The sequence below is a fragment of the Galeopterus variegatus genome, unplaced genomic scaffold, assembly GCF_000696425.1.
Source record: "Galeopterus variegatus unplaced genomic scaffold, G_variegatus-3.0.2 Scaffold589, whole genome shotgun sequence".
Classification (NCBI taxonomy): Eukaryota; Metazoa; Chordata; class Mammalia; order Dermoptera; family Cynocephalidae; genus Galeopterus; species Galeopterus variegatus.
In genome coordinates, this window is record NW_007726700.1 from 205,549 (window position 1) to 223,584 (window position 18,036).

At 44.4% G+C, this 18,036-nt stretch overlaps 1 protein-coding gene across 1 annotated transcript in view; it reads right to left on the minus strand.

Annotated features, from left to right (window-relative positions):
* The window catches only part of TG (thyroglobulin), a 254,111-nt gene that overhangs the window by 128,868 nt on the left and 107,207 nt on the right, over positions 1 to 18,036 (minus strand). The window contains exon 35 of the mRNA XM_008570298.1: positions 14,937 to 14,999. Within this exon, the coding sequence (XP_008568520.1) occupies positions 14,937 to 14,999 (63 nt within the window). The remainder of the gene's footprint in view (positions 1 to 14,936; positions 15,000 to 18,036) is intronic.

Here is an 18,036-nt window from a genome sequence, read left to right on the forward strand (position 1 = left end):
GGTGGCACTGCACATTATAAGGAGAGACCACTCTGGGGCACTTTTCCAGGCCCAATCCCATCTCTACCTCCTGCAGCTCTGTGACTCCAGGTAAATTTTACTGTCTCAATTATTGTCACTTTGTTTTAATCTGTAAATAAGAATAGTCATATTACCCATATCACAGAGCAGAGCTTCTCATATGGTAAGGGTCATAGTTTGCTATTGATCCTTCTGTCCTGTGGGGGGCAGGGGTGGAGGAAGCTAGGGCTCCCCTCATCCCATCCGGTTACCCCAAAGAGCCATGAAGAGGCCATCACCTCCGATGTGTCCCACAGCACAATAAGTCGGCGATATATAGGGTAAAGGCTGAATAGAGCCATTCCTGCAAACTTCTTGGAGCAGAAATGTTCAGTAACATTTGTTAAAAATTTCACCTCCTGTGTGTCTGCCTCCAGAGCTGGAGCTCTTACCATCGTGCTGTGTTGTTGAATGCATGGGGGCATGCTTGCTGTCACCTGCAAAACAGGGCATTTTCAACCCAATTGTGAATATTAACAGTACTGTTTTATTGTTGCTACCCCTTTCCATTTCCTGGAAAGAAATGCCTACATGTCAAAATTGTCACACTGGGGGTGCAGCTCTGGTCGTGTTGCCCAGGAGGGCCAGAAAAGACCCACTTAGATGATCCAGGGACTTGGAAGGTAGGACAGAAAAGATGATGACTCTTCAGGCTAGGACAGGAGGCAGCAGGATTTTTCTGTTAAGAGCCAGGTAGTAGTAAATTGTTCAGGCCTCACCAGCCACATTCCTTCTGCTGCATATCTTCTGGTAATTTTACACCCCTTTAAAAACGCCACAGGCCCATTCTTAGCTCATGGGCTGTTGTAAGGTAAATGCGGGACATAGGCCTACCCACCCACCCCGTGCATACCAGAGTTCCCCCACCCCTGGGAAAGTTTACCCAAGGAAAGGCACGTCTCCTTTAAGACAAATGGAAGACAGTAGAAAGCAGGAGCCCCCGAGTAAATTAATTAACATGTAAATGGACTTAGTACACTAATGTTAACTACTCTGGAGCCAGGATCTACTCAGCCAGATCTTCTGTGAGTTCTGAGTCCGGTGAGGGTCTACACATAAGCATGCGAAGGATTTACACCTCCTTTGATCTGTTCACTATGTGATTGTTGTATGTACCCCCATGGCACTGTGGATTTCTAGCTGACCCACCATCAGCACCTCCCCTAAGTCTAATAAACCAATGTTTCTATGTATTGGCCCTGAGTGAGTTCTTTGGAATATGTGAACACTACGCGAGTGCCCTTTCAGATTTGGGTCTCCCACGATACAGCCGTACAGAACAGGCTGCAGGCTGTGGCTTGCCATCAGCACCTCCCCGAAGTCTAATAAACCAATATCTCTATGTATTGGCCCTGGGTGAGTTCTTTGGAATATGTGAACACTACGCGAGCGCCCTTTCAGATTTGGGTCTCCCACGATACAGCCGTACAGAACAGGCTGCAGGCTGTGGCTTGCCGAGCCCTGGTCAGGAAGGGAGAGGCTGGGGAGAGTCATGACTTTAGTCCTTATGCACCGCGATGGGGGAGGAGTCCACACCTGGGAACCAAAACGCCTACAGGCACCTCACAGAGAGTTTTTTCCAGGAATGAGTAGTCTGGGTGATGCCACCTGGAAGGCAAAATACTGCAATTTCTTATGACATGTTAGGAGTTGTCCTTCCTCACTTGAGAGGTGAAAGTCCTTTTATAAAATGGTAATGAAGATAGACTCTAGTGATTTCTTTGGTTTTTGGTTTTTTTAATTACTATTATTGGGTAGAATGAAAGATTGGCAACCATACACTGTCCTCCAGTCGAAAAGTAGAACTTGAGCCCACCTGTCTCCCATCTGCTGCTACCAGCTCCCTGAAATCATCTCATGCTGTCTCACTGCTCACCCTGGAGCCTGTCTCTTCCTTCTCAAATCTCCTGTGTCCTGCAGACAGGGTCCTTACTATGACGGATGCCCCCTACTCTAGTTTTGGGCCACAGCCCTTGTGCTTGGAGGTTCAACCTTCTGGTTATAGAAACTCCTAGTCCTTCTCACCCTTAAGTGGGGATTCCCAGTCACAACTTCAAATCCATTGCCACTGCAACCCCTGCTAAAATCCCTGTGGCTTCATCATCTGCAGTGAATGAAGAAGCCCATTCAGTACTCTGGCCTTCGTTTCCTGTTCTCTTCAATCCCAAAGACCTTCATTTCTCCCCAAGTGCTGCAGCCCAGTACCTCCACGGGCACACCCCTAACACTGTCGCAACACTGAACTCCATCGCCATTTACATCTCAGTTTTTCTAAGCTCCACTTGATGATATGTGCCACGGTTCCCTTTCTTCTTTCCATCACACTCACACTTAATCCAACTAAAACCAGCTCTTCAATTTCACTGTGATTTCTACTCTCTTACCCCTCCAGTTTCCATCTGCACTGACTTATCATCCAACCAAGACCCCCACACCCCACATGGGTCCATCAGTTCAGCTTCCCTTTGACCAATGCCCTTAACTACCTTCCTTCCAAGTAGGATTAACCCAGTGGGCCTGCTTTCTCTGCAGCTTGTCTTAGCCTGTTGAGCATGGCCAAAGAAATGTCCCAAGCCAGACAGACTGGTATCTCACAACTTGTGGATCTTCAGCCTCGACACAGTCTGAGGCCTCAGTCACCTGTCTCTTCCGTCCTCTGCCACTGCACTCCAGTCCTTGCTCTCTCTCAAGGCGCAGAGGCCATCACAGCCCCTGTGTTCTCAGCAAGTGCTGGACCTCTTACCTCCCAGGGAAAAAAGGGACCCTCTGTCAGCATGTGCTACAACTCCCCGTCCCCCTCACCACCCTCTATCAGCCTTCTCATCTCTGCCTCTTTGTTTCTCCTAATACAGAGGAAGGGCGGCTGCTGGGAGCCAATTGCACCATCTGTGCTCTAGAGCTCGGTCTTACTCACCCCCTCAGTTCAGGGATATCCCTCTATCAATTACCCCGCATCCCGGCCCCTCCCATCCCCCTGTATCTGCAGTCTGTCTCTCAACACTGGCATTTGACTTTTTGCATAAAAACATGCTCAAATTTCCCCATTATAAAAACTCCACCATACTCTAGCTCAAGGTTCCTTAACGTGAGGTCTAATGAAACGAGGTGACTCATTTCTCTAAAAATACAGGCAAAATTTGGTATTATAGAGGGGCATTCTATTTTTAAGATATTATCACTCATGACGTAAACATGGCCACTAACAAATGTTCCTCAATTCTTTTTTTATCTGTCAATCTTGTTCTCTCTTTTTCTTCATAGCCAAGATTCTTGGGAAAAGTTTATAGTTTCTACTTCCTTAAATCACTACTAGACAATTTCTTCCCTTGTCACTCGAGCAAATTTACAAAGGGCTCTTTGTGATTAACCCAGTAAATGTTTACAGTTTCCATCTTCCTTGAAATTACTGACCACATCTCTCTGTCCTGGGTTCAATGACCCCAGATGCCCTGGGGTGACTTCCATTCTTCCAGCTGTTCCTTCTGGCTGCTCCTCCTCTGCTCTTCCCTTAAATACTGCTGTTCCTCGCAGGTCTGCACTTGACCTTTACTGTTCACATCTGATACATCCTCCACAGGTGATCTCACTACCCCCATGACCATGACATGCTAATGATTACCAAAAACCCCAGACATGCTGATTACCAAACACACCAGGCCAGACCTTTTGCCCAAGCTCCATGCTTACGTATTCAGTGCTTACTAGACACCTCCAAGCAGATGCCCCCAGGCATCCCAAACTCAGCCTGTTAAAAACTGAACACTTGATCTTACATCCACATGCTTCAGCTGGTTCCCTCTTACATTCTCTATCTTGGGAATTGTCACCATCAACCATGGGGCTGCCCAACTTGAAACCCTAAGTGTTGTCCTTGACTGCTGTTCAAATGGACTGAATAGCCAGCTAGAAAGGACATTGTAGAAGGAAAGTCAGAATAAATATCTTTTCAAGTATAAATTTCTCATTTTACCACTATAAGTGGATACTCTCCATGGGGTAAACACATTCCATGTGGGTTTCTAGCAACAAAAAAAAAAAAAAAAGGAAAAAACCCATGGTGCCCAAGTTTCCTCATGATCTCTCTGCTGCCTGCTTGCCTACCCCTCCAACCTCATCTCTCATCAGTCTACCTCCTGCCACCCCAGACCCATGCCTGGAGTTCTATCAAAACACTCCATGTTGTATGACTTTTTGTTCACTGTTAGTGTGAACAGCACTGTTTACCTACAAAGTGAAGTCAGTTTATTCATACAATGAACTCATCATCCTTCAAGCCCCCAACTCTGGAATCCCTTCTAAGGCTTCCTTCATCACCACCACTCCAACACCTCTTATTCTCTAAGTGCCTAAATATGTCTGCTGTTCCACTAAAATACTGCATTGCAATTATTTTTATACATCCCTGTTAAATCATGATCTCCTTTAGATCAAAGATTCTGCTTCAGTTTTCATTGATTCTCCAAGACCTATCGTAACAGCTTGTGAAACAGTTTTAACAGCAGCAGTAGTAATACAGTTGTAGCTACCATTTAAGTGTTCACTACATGCTAAAGGGAATAATAATATCACTATTTTTCATAAACTGCCCCAATTTATAAATATGTATTGAATGAATTAAGTTTATTAATTCATAAAAGAGCAATGGAGTAGTAATTTTTTTCATTTTTCATCTCTATAAAGATTAGATTATTTTATTCATATACCAGATTATATGAATAAAGATTATATTATTCATATACCACTAGACCTCAATAAATAATTATTAAAGAAATTAATTAACTGATTAATTATTCACATAGGAAGCAAGTAATGGGGAGTTGATGTCATAATATCTCACTTTTATAAAGTGCATTCCCATTTATAATACACTTTCATTTACACTGAAAGAATTAATAACTACATCAACTCATATGTTAATAGTATTACTATTTTTCAGGAGACTCAACTGAGGCTCAGAGGTGCTACATAACATGGCTGAGATCACAGCTTGTGTCTCGCAAACCAGGGATTTGATCCATACTGCCCCGTCAACCCCACTCCATCACAGCTGCCTCCTTCTCCTAGTGACTCAACCACAGCCTTATAAATTGGTTCCTTCAGTGGCATGTCCATTTCTGGAAGAAGTTGCCAAAGAAACTTGTGATGGTCCAGCCTCTGGTAACTGTGGGATCTTTTACGCTGTTAACTCCAAACACACTCTAGGGAAATTTCTAACTAAGACAGCAATTTCTAACTTCCGTATTCAGATTTGGAATCTACATTTGAAACCAGATTTGGATCTATACTCCATGTCCTGGTGACAAATTACTAAGTTCAAAATTCCTAGTAGAAATTCAAAGACTCAGATTGAATCTGATTTCTCTCTAGGAAGTTTGATCCTATCAAGTAGATTATTCCTCAACACACACGGTTACCTGAAGATGGTGTGAGAATTGGGTTTCCTAAGAGCGTCTGGACTCCTTTCTTAGGTCATTGTGCATGATCCTGGGAAGCTGGGCAAAACTGCAGAAATTCTGATGCACGAATGCATGTGAAGAACCAGCATGAGCTCAACAAAGCACAGTAATTCCAGTACTGCAGAGGCCTCTCTTGGGATGCTTTACAAGAGCATCAGTGAACAGTAACTTGCCCAAGCTCACACAGCTGGTTTGATCCCAGAGAGTGAGCTCAACAAAGCACAGTAATTCCAGTACTGCAGAGGCCTCTCTTGGGATGCTTAACAAGAGCATCAGTGAACAGTAACTTGCCCAAGCTCACACAGCTGGTTTGATCCCAGAGAGTCCCACACTTGGCTCTTATCTCTGTGTTGCATGCCTCTTCGGTCCAGGCAAAGGAGCAGCTGCTACTGCTGCATTTATCAACTACTCGCTGTATGTGCTAAGTATCGTGCTAAGCATTTTACATACATGACAACCCAAATATCATTTTATGGATGTAGATAATACTAGGAATTCCACCATAAGGAAGCTGAGATTCAGGGCAGTGAAGTGACTTGCGTTAGGTCATACACAGAGTAGGAAGAGAACTGGAATTGAAACTGAGCCCTGCCTGATGCAAAGCCTCTGGGCTTCATGGCTTCTGCTTCTGCCAAGCCCCATCTGCTTGCCTGTGGGTGAGCTACAAAGACAGAAGAAAAGAAACCACACCCTTAAGCACAACTGGGCCAATCACTAGGATCATAAAAATAGAAAACTTAAGGTGAAATTTAGAGGACATTTAAGTCAACCCATCACACAATAAGGGAATCTCCAACAACTTGTATACCCCAATGGTGGGGAGCCCAACACCTCAATCTTACTCCATCACAGCAAAATGACCAATGCCTTCCCTTATCGGACCCTACCCCTTCTCTCCTCATCCCCTCCTCCCCTCCCGTGACACTAGATACTCCATCCATACTGAAGCCCTTATTCTGTCCTCTAGAGCTGGGCCCTCCCCTCCTGGACTTTACACCTAGAGGAAAGGAGATGACTGCATCTTGACAAGTCAAGTTCAGTTCCTCCGAGGAAGTCAGGGAATTCAGCAGAGACTCACCAGTGCAGAAGAATAAATGAATGAATGAATGACCAAAGAATCATTTTTAAAAAAACAAAACTTTGTGTAGCACTAGCCCCCTTTAACATATTATCGCTACTTTTAATCAATGGTTAAAATTATCATAATCCATTGAACTTAGAAGAAATCTGTGAATAGACTGCATTCAGGATATCTTCAGCAATGTAGGATGGTCTGAGGGGTCTAGGAAGGGCAACCTGTCTGAAATGCTTCCTCCGAATGCTTGTCCATGGTCTGAATTTCCACTCTTAGAAATGAAATCTTTCTAGTTTATTCACTTGTTAAAATTAGAAAGCTCCTGCGGAAAATATTGTATTAAAACATCAATAGTTTCACCTTAGTGTGAATTGCTTTAATTCCATTTAGTTCTACAAGAGGCTTCAGCATGGCACTAGGAAATGAAATAATAAATAAACAATGTCCTTCTCCTCCATAATAGTTAGCTCTGATCAAACTGCTTCTAGAGTGGGAAGGAAAGAGAAGCCCCTTTTTTCATCATGGAGCCATGCCGTAGGCTGGCCATTCTAGACAGTAGGCATGGCCTGGGACTATGAGTCATGAGTGTCTCAGAGAGGGCAGATGCTGGTGACAGGAAGGGAGGCACACTGGGCAACAACGAAGGCCAGCTCCCTCTACCTAATGGTATTGATGGAGGTTATTTTTGATCATGTGGTTTCTGATTAACTCTAGGCTGAAAAAACATCTTCCACAGCTAAGCAGGAGATTTGAAAATATGTATGTGTATATATATATATATATGTAAAGCTAAAGCCTAAACAATCAGGTAGATGCTAAGTCGGCATATTTTGTTCTTGGCTCTATCTCCCTTAAATTCAATTGAGCACATTTTTGAAGGACTGGGTATAAAAGTGGTCCTCTCTGGTGAGGAAGTTGTTACAGGAAATCCTATGTTCTCTCCATCCCCTAAGACTCTAAGATTTAGCAAGGGTTTAAGACATAATCATTCAGCAAACATTTATCAAGTGATTCTCAGGCTCACGATGCACAGCTCCACAGGTTATGCACTGTACAACTTCAGGGACAGCTTACACAAACATCATCTGTGAAAGGGACCCCTTAGAAGCAGCCGTTCATGATTAACCCAGCAATTCTGGCACTGCCAACCTTCACCAGGCACTGGGTGCATCAACTTTACATATGATCTCTTTTTAGGATTAGTAATAACCTCTTTGTGACTTTACAGGTGACTCAGAAAGATCCTTTATATTGGTCAAGGTCGTGTACCTACAGAGTAGCAAAGGAAGGACTCAAAACCAGGCTACTAATGCCGCGTACCATGTGGCTTTCAGTACTCACCACCGCCACTGCTGCTCATTCATTTGGTCATTCCTTTATTTATTCATTCTTTCAACAAACACTAATAAAATCACTATTAGCTTTTAAAACTAATCCAAAGTGGAGGTCTGTATCTACATATAGTATTTAAAACCAAATAACTATAACTAAAATAATATTGAGCATCTACTGTATACTAGTCATTTTGCTAAATGTGAAGAATCCAAATAACAATTACAAATATCTGCACTCTGGGAGCACGAATCCAACAAGCAAGCAAGAAGAAAAATCCATTCATTCATTCAGTAGATCTTTACTGAACACTGACTCCTCTAGGTGCTGAGAAGACAGCGGTGAGCAAGACAGAGAAGGTCCCCGTCCTTGCACAGCTTCTCTTCTAGAGAGGGCAGACAAGTGAGAAAATTCCACGGCAACAAGATAACAGTGCAGGGCAAAGGGGTGGAGAGTGCCAAAGGGGGCCACTTTAGATGGGTGGTCACAGGTCCCTTTGAGGAGGTGACCAGGACTCAGAGCAGAAGAGGAGCAAGCCAGCCTTTGTTCACTGCTACAGACCCAGCACCAGTGCCTGGCACAGAGTAAGCACTCACTAAATGCTTGTTGAATGAATAAGTGAATGGATGAGGGGAAAAGGCAGCCGAAGCAGAGGAAAGCATACTGTGCCCTACACGCAGCACTGCCCAGCCAGATGGAGGCTCCTTCCTGCCCCTGTGGAGAGAAGTGAAGGCTTCCAGGAGGGGGGCCAGCTCCCTTACATTTCCCATTTTCCTCAGCCCTGCTATTGCTGCAACTCCAGTTTGCCAGCTGTTTCTTTATCCTGCTCAGCTACTGGGTCTCAGAGGGGCAGATAAGAAGTCCAGGGGCCTGCCAGATGTGTGGCTGTGCCCAGAGCACACTTGGCTCTGCCCATTAGAGCAATGACAGTGGCCCAGGCAGTTCAGTATGTGGCAAATGCAGACCCGGCTGCACACACTGGCTTGGGAGTGGAGTTACCACGTGCAGAGTGTAACTAAATGACTAAATGACGTGCTGACTAAATGACTAACTCAGGGCACTCAGCCAGAGGCAGGAAACAGGGTGCCAGCCAGCCTCGCCTCACTGGCCCTGGGATATGGAGCCTATCTCTGCTACTATCCTCATGCAATAGTGACAGAGTATGCACCACGAGCTCCCTCAATGGTGTGCAGCTATATGAGTAAACTGTGCATATTTAAAAAGGACATTTACGCTTTATACAAACATTAGACAATTTTGGAGTTAGTGCCTGCCCACTTGGGCCTTCTTGCTCGAGGACCAAAGGGATTAAGAATTAGCCTTGTCTTGCTTTAATGCTCCATCTGCTGGGTAGCTACTGTAGGAAGGTAACGGTGCACCTGGGTTGGTGCAAGAGAGCCTGCACAAGGCTTAACAGCACTTACTCCACCCTCAAACACCTCCCAGATGGGACTGCTACAGTAGCAAACCACTGTGGAGGGTGCTGTGGTGTCCCCAAGTCCCCCTTCAGGGCTACCGGGCTCTACCCCAGCAGCTGTGAGTACAGGTGGCGGATGGACCACTGTCAGCCCCCTTCAAAGAATGCCTCAGCTGAAGGTCATGCCCTTCTCAGGGCGGCCCATACCTATGAGTGACCAACATAAGGACATCATTTTGAAGGTCATCTCAACTCCTTCATTTGAAGGCCCATCCCTGAAGGGCCAGTTTATACCCCACTGAGATGGCATCACAGCTCAACTTCTCCTTCTGCCCAGTCCTGGGCATTCCCTTGTTCCCTTCCACCCCTGTTGATAGAATTCCCTGAACGATAGACCTGCATACTAAACTCCATCCCAGAGTCTTGTTCCTGGTGAACCCAAGTGGCAGCAGTCACCATTTTCAGTGGAGACTCTGGGCTTGGATTCAGACTGGGTTTGAATGACAGCTCTACCATTTACTAGTTATGTGGCCTTGAGCCTCTCTGAGCCTCAGCTTCCAAATCTGTAAAATGTACACAATGGTGCACGCCTCATAGGGCATGCGTGACGGTTAAAATATGTAAAGTGCTTAGCACGGTGATTGGTATATTTAGTCACTCAATAAATAGAAATTTTAAACATATATCTTTGTACCTCCATTTCTCCCTCTATAAAAAGATAGGTTTGGACTTGGGAACTGTTGTTGACATTCTGGAATACCCACTCTTCCCCAGGCTCTGTGCTGAGCACTGTACGTTATGTACTCCTTAGCACAAGCCCAGTAGGTTGGTGTTTATTTGTCACCACATTCTCATTTTCCAGAGGTAAATGGAGCCATCACAAGGCTGAGAAATCTGGCCACAGGGTACTCAGGGAAGCTGGGCAGGCAGGCTTCAAAGCCCACATGCTGCACAGTGATGTCCCCTTGCTTCCCTCAGCTGGTTGATGTGCATGCTCCCTGCTGGTAATGACATTTTTTAGGATCACATCACTCTGTCTTCAGCTTAATCAAAAAAATTTCTAGAAGATATTGAGTGACCTCCATCAATTACTATAATATTGAGAGACCATGCTACCACCTAACTTTTGATGTGCATGCTCCCTGCTGGTAATGACATTTTTTAGGATCACATCACTCTGTCTTCAGCTTAATCAAAAAAATTTCTAGGAGATATTGAGTGACCTCCATCAATTACTATAATATTGAGAGACCATGCTACCACCTAACTTTCTTGTGAGCATGAAATGATTTATAGATGCCTGTTATTTAATAAATATTTCCTTTTCTCCTGATTAGAAGGCACACAAAAATGAGTATTTTACATGTTCAGGGTACATACATGCATGGGCACACCTCACACACATACAATCCACGTCAGCATCACACACCGGCATATTAAAGTTCTGAAGGCAGAACGATACCCTCCCTCTGATTTACATCAAAGAAACACTCCCAAACTCAAATTCCAATTTGGGAACTCTCAGCACAGATGGAATGTGGGCTCTGACATCTGTTACTCTTAAATCACACTTGTTAAAGACACATTTAAAAATACCGTGAGATCTAATTCTGCCTTGGAAACATATACCCAAATTCATAGACTTTGTGTATACGTGAACAGAGATGCTTAATACACTTTTTTTTTTCTTTTGTTGGTAATACAAGTCTCAATAATACAAATGTTTAATAAAAATAGAGTGGAAGCATTATAAAAGCCCAAAGATGTTTAAGCTTTGGTTTATACATCTCCAACAGTCAGTATTTGACATTTAGATACTAAAGCACCATTTATCTATAAATTTAATAAGTAACTTTTTTTAGTGATGATACTTAAGGATGACAATTACCAGCATACTTCATAAAATTCATGGAAAGATTCATTTTATCTTTCAATTTTATTTTTCCACAAGTTTTTTAAAGTACCCTTTGTATGTGATGGAAAAAAAGATACTTTCATTCACAACTGGTAAGTGTGCAACTGGGAACAACTGTTTCAGACGAATTTGGCAATATAAAGCTAGAGTCTTAAAATATAAATTTGTCAAACCCAGTAATTCTGCTTCGCAGAATCTGTCCCCAGGAAATAATCTGGACTTCAGAAGAAGTCTTAGGTACCAAGGTGTTCATTGTGGTATTTCAATAACGATGAAGAGTCATAACAGTCAAATGTCTAAGAACAGAGGAGTGGGTTAGCGAACTGGTGGAATAAGATGACAACCGTCCCTGTGGTGGCTATACTGTCCTGCCTGTTTGTCCGTCACTAGCTTGTGAGCATCATGAAGGTAGGGACGTAGAAGAATGAATGAGTGAGTGAATGAATACACTCATGCATGCATGAATGCCATGATCTAGAGAGACAGAAAACAATTTGGAAATATATACATGATGCAATATTAGGAAAAAACAACAAAAAAATGCAACATTATAAATAGAGCAATTGCAACTCCATCAGACAATACAGAAAAGCCTAAGAAGATTAGAAGGAAATAAATCAGTGTATTAACCAACATGGAGTAAATGCAACATTATAAATAGAGCAATTGCAACTCCATCAGACCATACAGAAAAGCCTAAGAAGATTAGAAGGAAATAAATCAGTGTATTAACCAACATGGAGTAACTTCTGAATAACTGTGTGGTGTTTCCTTCTACATCCCTGCAGTGTTTGAACTTTCTATAACTAACAAATATTATAACAGGACCTGTCTCTTGAGGTCTGTGTGAAGATCAAACACTGAGCACAGTGCTGAGGATAAAATAAATCTTTATTCAGGGTTTGAAAGTTTCAAAAAATACTGTATTATTGCTTTTAACTAGACACAGCACATGTATCTTCTCTCCTTCCACAAATTTCCACAAAATAGAGGAATAAAAAAGTCTAAACCCACGAGGATAATAAACAAAGAAAGAGAAAGAAACAAAGAGACAAGGAAAGAAAGAGAGAGAAAGAGAGAAAGCCAGCAAGCAGGCAGGCAAGCGGTGAGAAAGAGCAGAAAAGGAGATGCTGACGTGTCAGCCGACTCAGCAGAAGGTAGTAAGTAACACTGCAGGTGCCCACAGAAGAAAGCACTGACACCACCCTTGCCCCACACACCCCTGGAGCCCAGGAAGCACGAGGGCCACGGAAGGCAGGGGTGGAACACGGGCTGACCGCAGGAGGATGGCCCAAAATCCCTGCACACAGGGTTGACAATTACGATGGGATGTTGCTGTGGGGTGAACCATATCCACATGGCCATAACGATTAAATATTTATTGTTTCAACCCCCAATTTTTTTTTTTGTCTTTTGTCTTTTTCCGTGTCCGGCAACGGATCGCAACCCTCAGTGTTGCCCCCGTACCGGACCAGGGACCGGCAACGGGATCGCAACCCTCGGTGTTGCTCCCGCGCCTCGCTCAGCCAGTGAGCGGGAACTGGTCTGTATGTGGGATCCGAACCCTCGGGCGGGAGCGCCGCCGCGCTTCCCAAGCGGCGCACTATCCAGTGCGCCACCGGGCCGGCCCTCAACCCCAAATTTTGATATTACTAAATTACAAGGAAGAAGGAGGAAAATTATTTAAGGGGTGATAAAAGTGAAAGAGCTCAATAATCATTCTAAAATTGATAAGAAATAGCGATATTCGCACATGATTTAGCAGCATGGAAGCTGGGATGAGAAAAAAATAGCTAAAAGAGTCAAAAGTGGTGGCTTCTGGGATGGGAGTGGCAGGCGGGTAGAGGTGACACAGGAAACTAGTTTGTTTGTTTGCCTGTTTGTTTAATATATATATATATACCTTAAACCTTTTGGAATTTTTGATTATTTTGTGTTTGTACACTCATTACATTGATAAAATTCAAAACCAATTTTGACCAAAGTCTGGCTCAGACTGTATTAATCTATTTGGCCTTGAGTGTCTTAACCTCTCTCTAAGCCCCACCTCTGTTATCCAGGACCTGTTAATAATGACACTTGCCTCAAAATATTTCAGGAAGCTAACACCTGATCATACATGTAAAGAGCTCAGTATGGACATTCTGTGTAGAATGCTCAGGAAAAAATTATGCGCACGCACACACATACACATATACTCGAATATATATAATGATCTCCAAAGTTAGTTATTTTAATGGGGTGAAGGAAACTGATAACATGGTTGAGAACATTTTTATACTTTTAGCCACAGCCTTGGCTTTAAATATTTCCCTCCTACATGAGCTATGTTCTGTTTCTCCAGCAAGGGCCACAATGACAGGTGTCTAGGAGCCCTCAGACATCACGTCACAGGGCAGGAATTAACGTTACTTGGCCTCTCAGCTGAGCAGTGTCTGGTACCCTGGCCAAGCCTGTCATTTCCTGACAAAGGGAGCAGAACAGGGGACAGGGAAGTGAGGCCCACGCTGGCCTGCACCCTTCCACCTCACTCTCTCCAGAGCACCCACCCACACATCCCCACTGCACCCATCCTGCCTGCACTTCCTGCTGCCTCCTAGCCAGACAGAGCGTGTTGTGGTGGGGACCTTGTATGACATGCAGGAGGGAGCACCAGCCACAGTCTGGGCTCCTGGGCTCGGGGCCAGTGCTTCATCCTCAGATGTCAACATGATGTCCCGTGTGCCTGATGACTGTGAGCCCCAATGCCTATGCACTAATAAAGAGCTAAGTCCTGTCACTTGTTGGTGAGAAATTCCATCATTCTTCACATTGCCCCAGTACCGTGTAGGACTAGTCCTTACTTGATAGGGTGAAGCAGTCCTTAGAATGAAAATTGGAAGAACTGGGCTTAAGTCCCTTTCTGCTTCTAATTAGCTGCATTACTTGAGCAAATCATTTAATTTCTGAGTCAGTTTCCTCATCTGTAAAGTGTGCCTGTTGCTGGTATTTGCCCTACCTTGCATGTGTGTAATCAATAGGAGCTGAAATTAATGAATGTGGGAGTCTCCTGAGAGCTACACGCTACTGGACAAAAGCAAGGGGAAGAGGAGGAAAAAAGAGGAAGAAGATGAGGTGGTGCTCTCATAAGATAGAAAAGACAATGAACTTACCTTTCTCTGTGAGGGGTGGCAGAACAACCAAAGGGCAAAAACTGGGAGCGTTATATTGAGTAACTGAAACATCCTCAGATGTCAACATGATGTCCCGTGTGCCTGATGACTGTGAGCCCCAATGCCTATGCACTAATAAAGAGCTAAGTCCTGTCACTTGTTGGTGAGAAATTCCATCATTCTTCACATTGCCCCAGTACCGTGTAGGACTAGTCCTTACTTGATAGGGTGAAGCAGTCCTTAGAATGAAAATTGGAAGAACTGGGCTTAAGTCCCTCTCTGCTTCTAATTAGCTGCATTACTTGAGCAAATCATTTAATTTCTGAGTCAGTTTCCTCATCTGTAAAGTGTGCATGTTGCTGGTATTTGCCCTACCTTGCATGTGTGTAATCAATAGGAGCTGAAATTAATGAATGTGGGAGTCTCCTGAGAGCTACACGCTACTGGACAAAAGCAAGGGGAAGAGGAGGAAAAAAGAGGAAGAAGATGAGGTGGTGCTCTCATAAGATAGAAAAGACAATGAACTTACCTTTCTCTGTGAGGGGTGGCAGAACAACCAAAGGGCAAAAACTGGGAGCGTTATATTGAGTAACTGAAAAGAAGAAAATGGCAGCCTTTTAGCTCTTTTTTGCCCCCCAATATAACTGAGTTCTGAAGGTGTTATTAGAGGTACAGGATGGCAATAGTGAAATTAGACTCTGAAGGCTACAGACCGCCCCTTCTCCCACGCCTTATCAGTGAGGATGGGCGAGGCCGTGCTGCAGTAACAATCTCAACAAGGCAATGGTTTAAGNTATCAGTGAGGATGGGCGAGGCCGTGCTGCAGTAACAATCTCAACAAGGCAATGGTTTAAGTGGCAAGGCTTGCCCCTCCAGTGCATCACACACCTGTTGCAGTGGCGTTGGGCACAGCAAATGTTAATCTTGCTTTTGTCGAGTACTAACACACATTGCTTCCACTCACATGTCATTGACCAAAGCTAGGACAGAGATGGTGGGTGAGGATGTGTAGTCCTATCAAGTTCATGTGCCCAACAACACAATGCCTGCCCTGTCCCGTCCCCCCTCCCCCACCACCACATACTGACTCTGAACTTGGCCAGGCACTTAACCTCTCCAGGCCTTCATTTCTACATCTGTGAGATGGGGATAGTACTACCTGCCTGGAGACTGTGAGATTACAGGAGAAAAAGCAATTTATGACATTTGGCAAGGTGGCAGGCATAAGGCTCAACGAACAGCAGCTATTGATGGCAGGCAGCAAGGCCTGGTGGACAGCTTGAACATTGGAGGCAGACAGACTTGGATTTGAACTTCGATGTACCACTCAGAAGCAGTGTGGGGCTGTCTAACTTCTTCTACTCCGGTTTCAGCATTGGTAAAATAAGGATGATGTAAGAATTAAAAGAAGACCATTCATCCCAGTAGGTGATTCATAAGTGTTAATTATCTTCTTCCCCTTTGTCTTTCTTTACTGAACAAATCCAAATCTTCAGTCTCATTATTCTTTCTCTTCCAATGGCCTGGGCCAGTACTGCACACAGAATCTCCTTGCCCACTGGGAGCTGCTGTGTACCATGGTCAGCTGTCAAGGGTAGGGGTTCTGGGGCCAGCAGCCCAGGGCAAGACTGTCTTGGCCCCTTTCCTGCTGTGGATGTGATCTTGAGCAAATCACTTAACCTCTCTGTCCTTTTCTATCAAATGTGAGCAATAACAGTAGCTATCTTAGGTTGTGAGGTTTAGACGAGTTGATGCACGTACAGTTTTTGGCATATAGTATGCACTCAATAAATGCTACCCATTATTCACTCTTAATATTGCCCTTTTACAATGACACACTATCGCCATTGTCCCCTGTCCCTATCAGCCTCCATGAAAAGCCTCGGGTCAGAATCATGGTCTATTCTGGCCCTCAAAGTCCCTGCCTGGGTCCACCTCCTCCCCTGCCTTCTTCACTTTGGTCAGGTGTGCCAAGACTCAGCCTGCCTGGGTTTACAGACTTCAATTGTATTGTGCCTTCTCCTGCTTAGCTTCACCTGCATGGAAGCACCTGCTACCACTCAGTCACCTGCATGGAAGCACCTGCTACCATCATTCTAAGGCACTGGTTCTCAAATGTTAAGAGACATTGGAATCACCTGGCGGGCTTGGTAACACACCTTGCTGGCCCCACCCGCAGAGTGTATAATTCTGCAGGTAATGGGGCAGGGCCTGAGAATGTGCATTTCTAACAAGTTTCCAGGTGATGCTGCTGTTGCTGGTCCAAAGACACACTTCAAGGACCATTGAGCTAAGACTTCTGTCATCCCACATTCTGTAAATTCCTCGCACAAATCACTAATAACCACCCCCAGCGGCCAGCTTAGCACTTGTCACCCTGCTTTGCGTCACTTGTTTGTTTAAATGGCTGCTCTTCCTGGAACAGACTCTCAGAGCAAGGATACTGAGAGTGCAAGCTTCAGAGAACAATTTGACTGTCTATATTGGGGGCATTCAAATGTCCACACCCTTCCACCCAGTAATTCTGCTTCTAGAAATTTATTTTGAAACTCAAAGCAAGCTTGATTTGCAAAGAAAACATGTGAACAATATGGTACCAGTGGAAAGCTGCAAACGACATAAATACCTGACACTCTAAGAACGAGTGAGTGAGCTACGTCCACTGCATCTCGCTTCAGCAAGAGCTTTCAGGGCATACTTTTGGTACTGTTGCTTCACTTTTTTCACCCACTATTAGTGTTTCTAAATAGGGAGCTATTAGCCTTTTGGGTGGACCCTCTTCATTGCACAGAACTGAGCTGAGCCCTGAGGCCTGACGGTTCTCAGTTTCCCTGGTCCCAGGACACTGAAAACCTCATCACCCCCAGTCCCTGGGGGGGAATCTAAAAACTCCCCTGGGGACCCTCCTACTGAGAATCTTATTGTGTAAACTTGAGGAAGTTGCTCATCTAATTTACACTTGCTAAAGAAACAATCTAACCTCTGTGGGTTCACACAGGCTTCCTGCAGCCAATTGTGCCCGCTTCTTCCTGACTCAGCTTGCAGATGCAGCGAGTTGGTGCTTTAAAGCAGTTGTGGTGGGAGCATTTACACTATGGAAAATGGCAATGACTTGTGATATTGTGATAGAATAAGAAACATATATTGGATCTTCATCCTATTTACTGGCACAGAACGCCAAAAACTCTTGTAATTTCTTGAGTGATAAGGGTGTAAAAGCATCTTTTGTTATATTTGATCTTAGTCGCTGGTTCCTTACACAAGAGCTTCTAAGATATTTGGGACTTTCTGGGTGAAAAAAGTATCTTTTTGTATGCTAATGAGATGATGGGTGGCTTGGGGCTCCAAGATAGCTTTGGGATGGGGGCCAGTTGTCACAAAGTTCAAGGTATGATTAGAGGGTTGGAGCTTTCAGGTGGACCTCGACCTCTAGGGAAGGGAGAGAAGCTGGAGATTGAGTTAATTACCAATGGCCAATGATTTGCTCAATCATGTATACATAATGGAGCCTCCATAAAACCCCCCTAAACTATGCATTTGATAAGCTTCTGGGTTGGTGAACCCAGGACCCAGGTGCTGGGAGGATGGTGTACCCAGAGAAGGTAGGGAAGCCCTACGTTCCTTCCTCC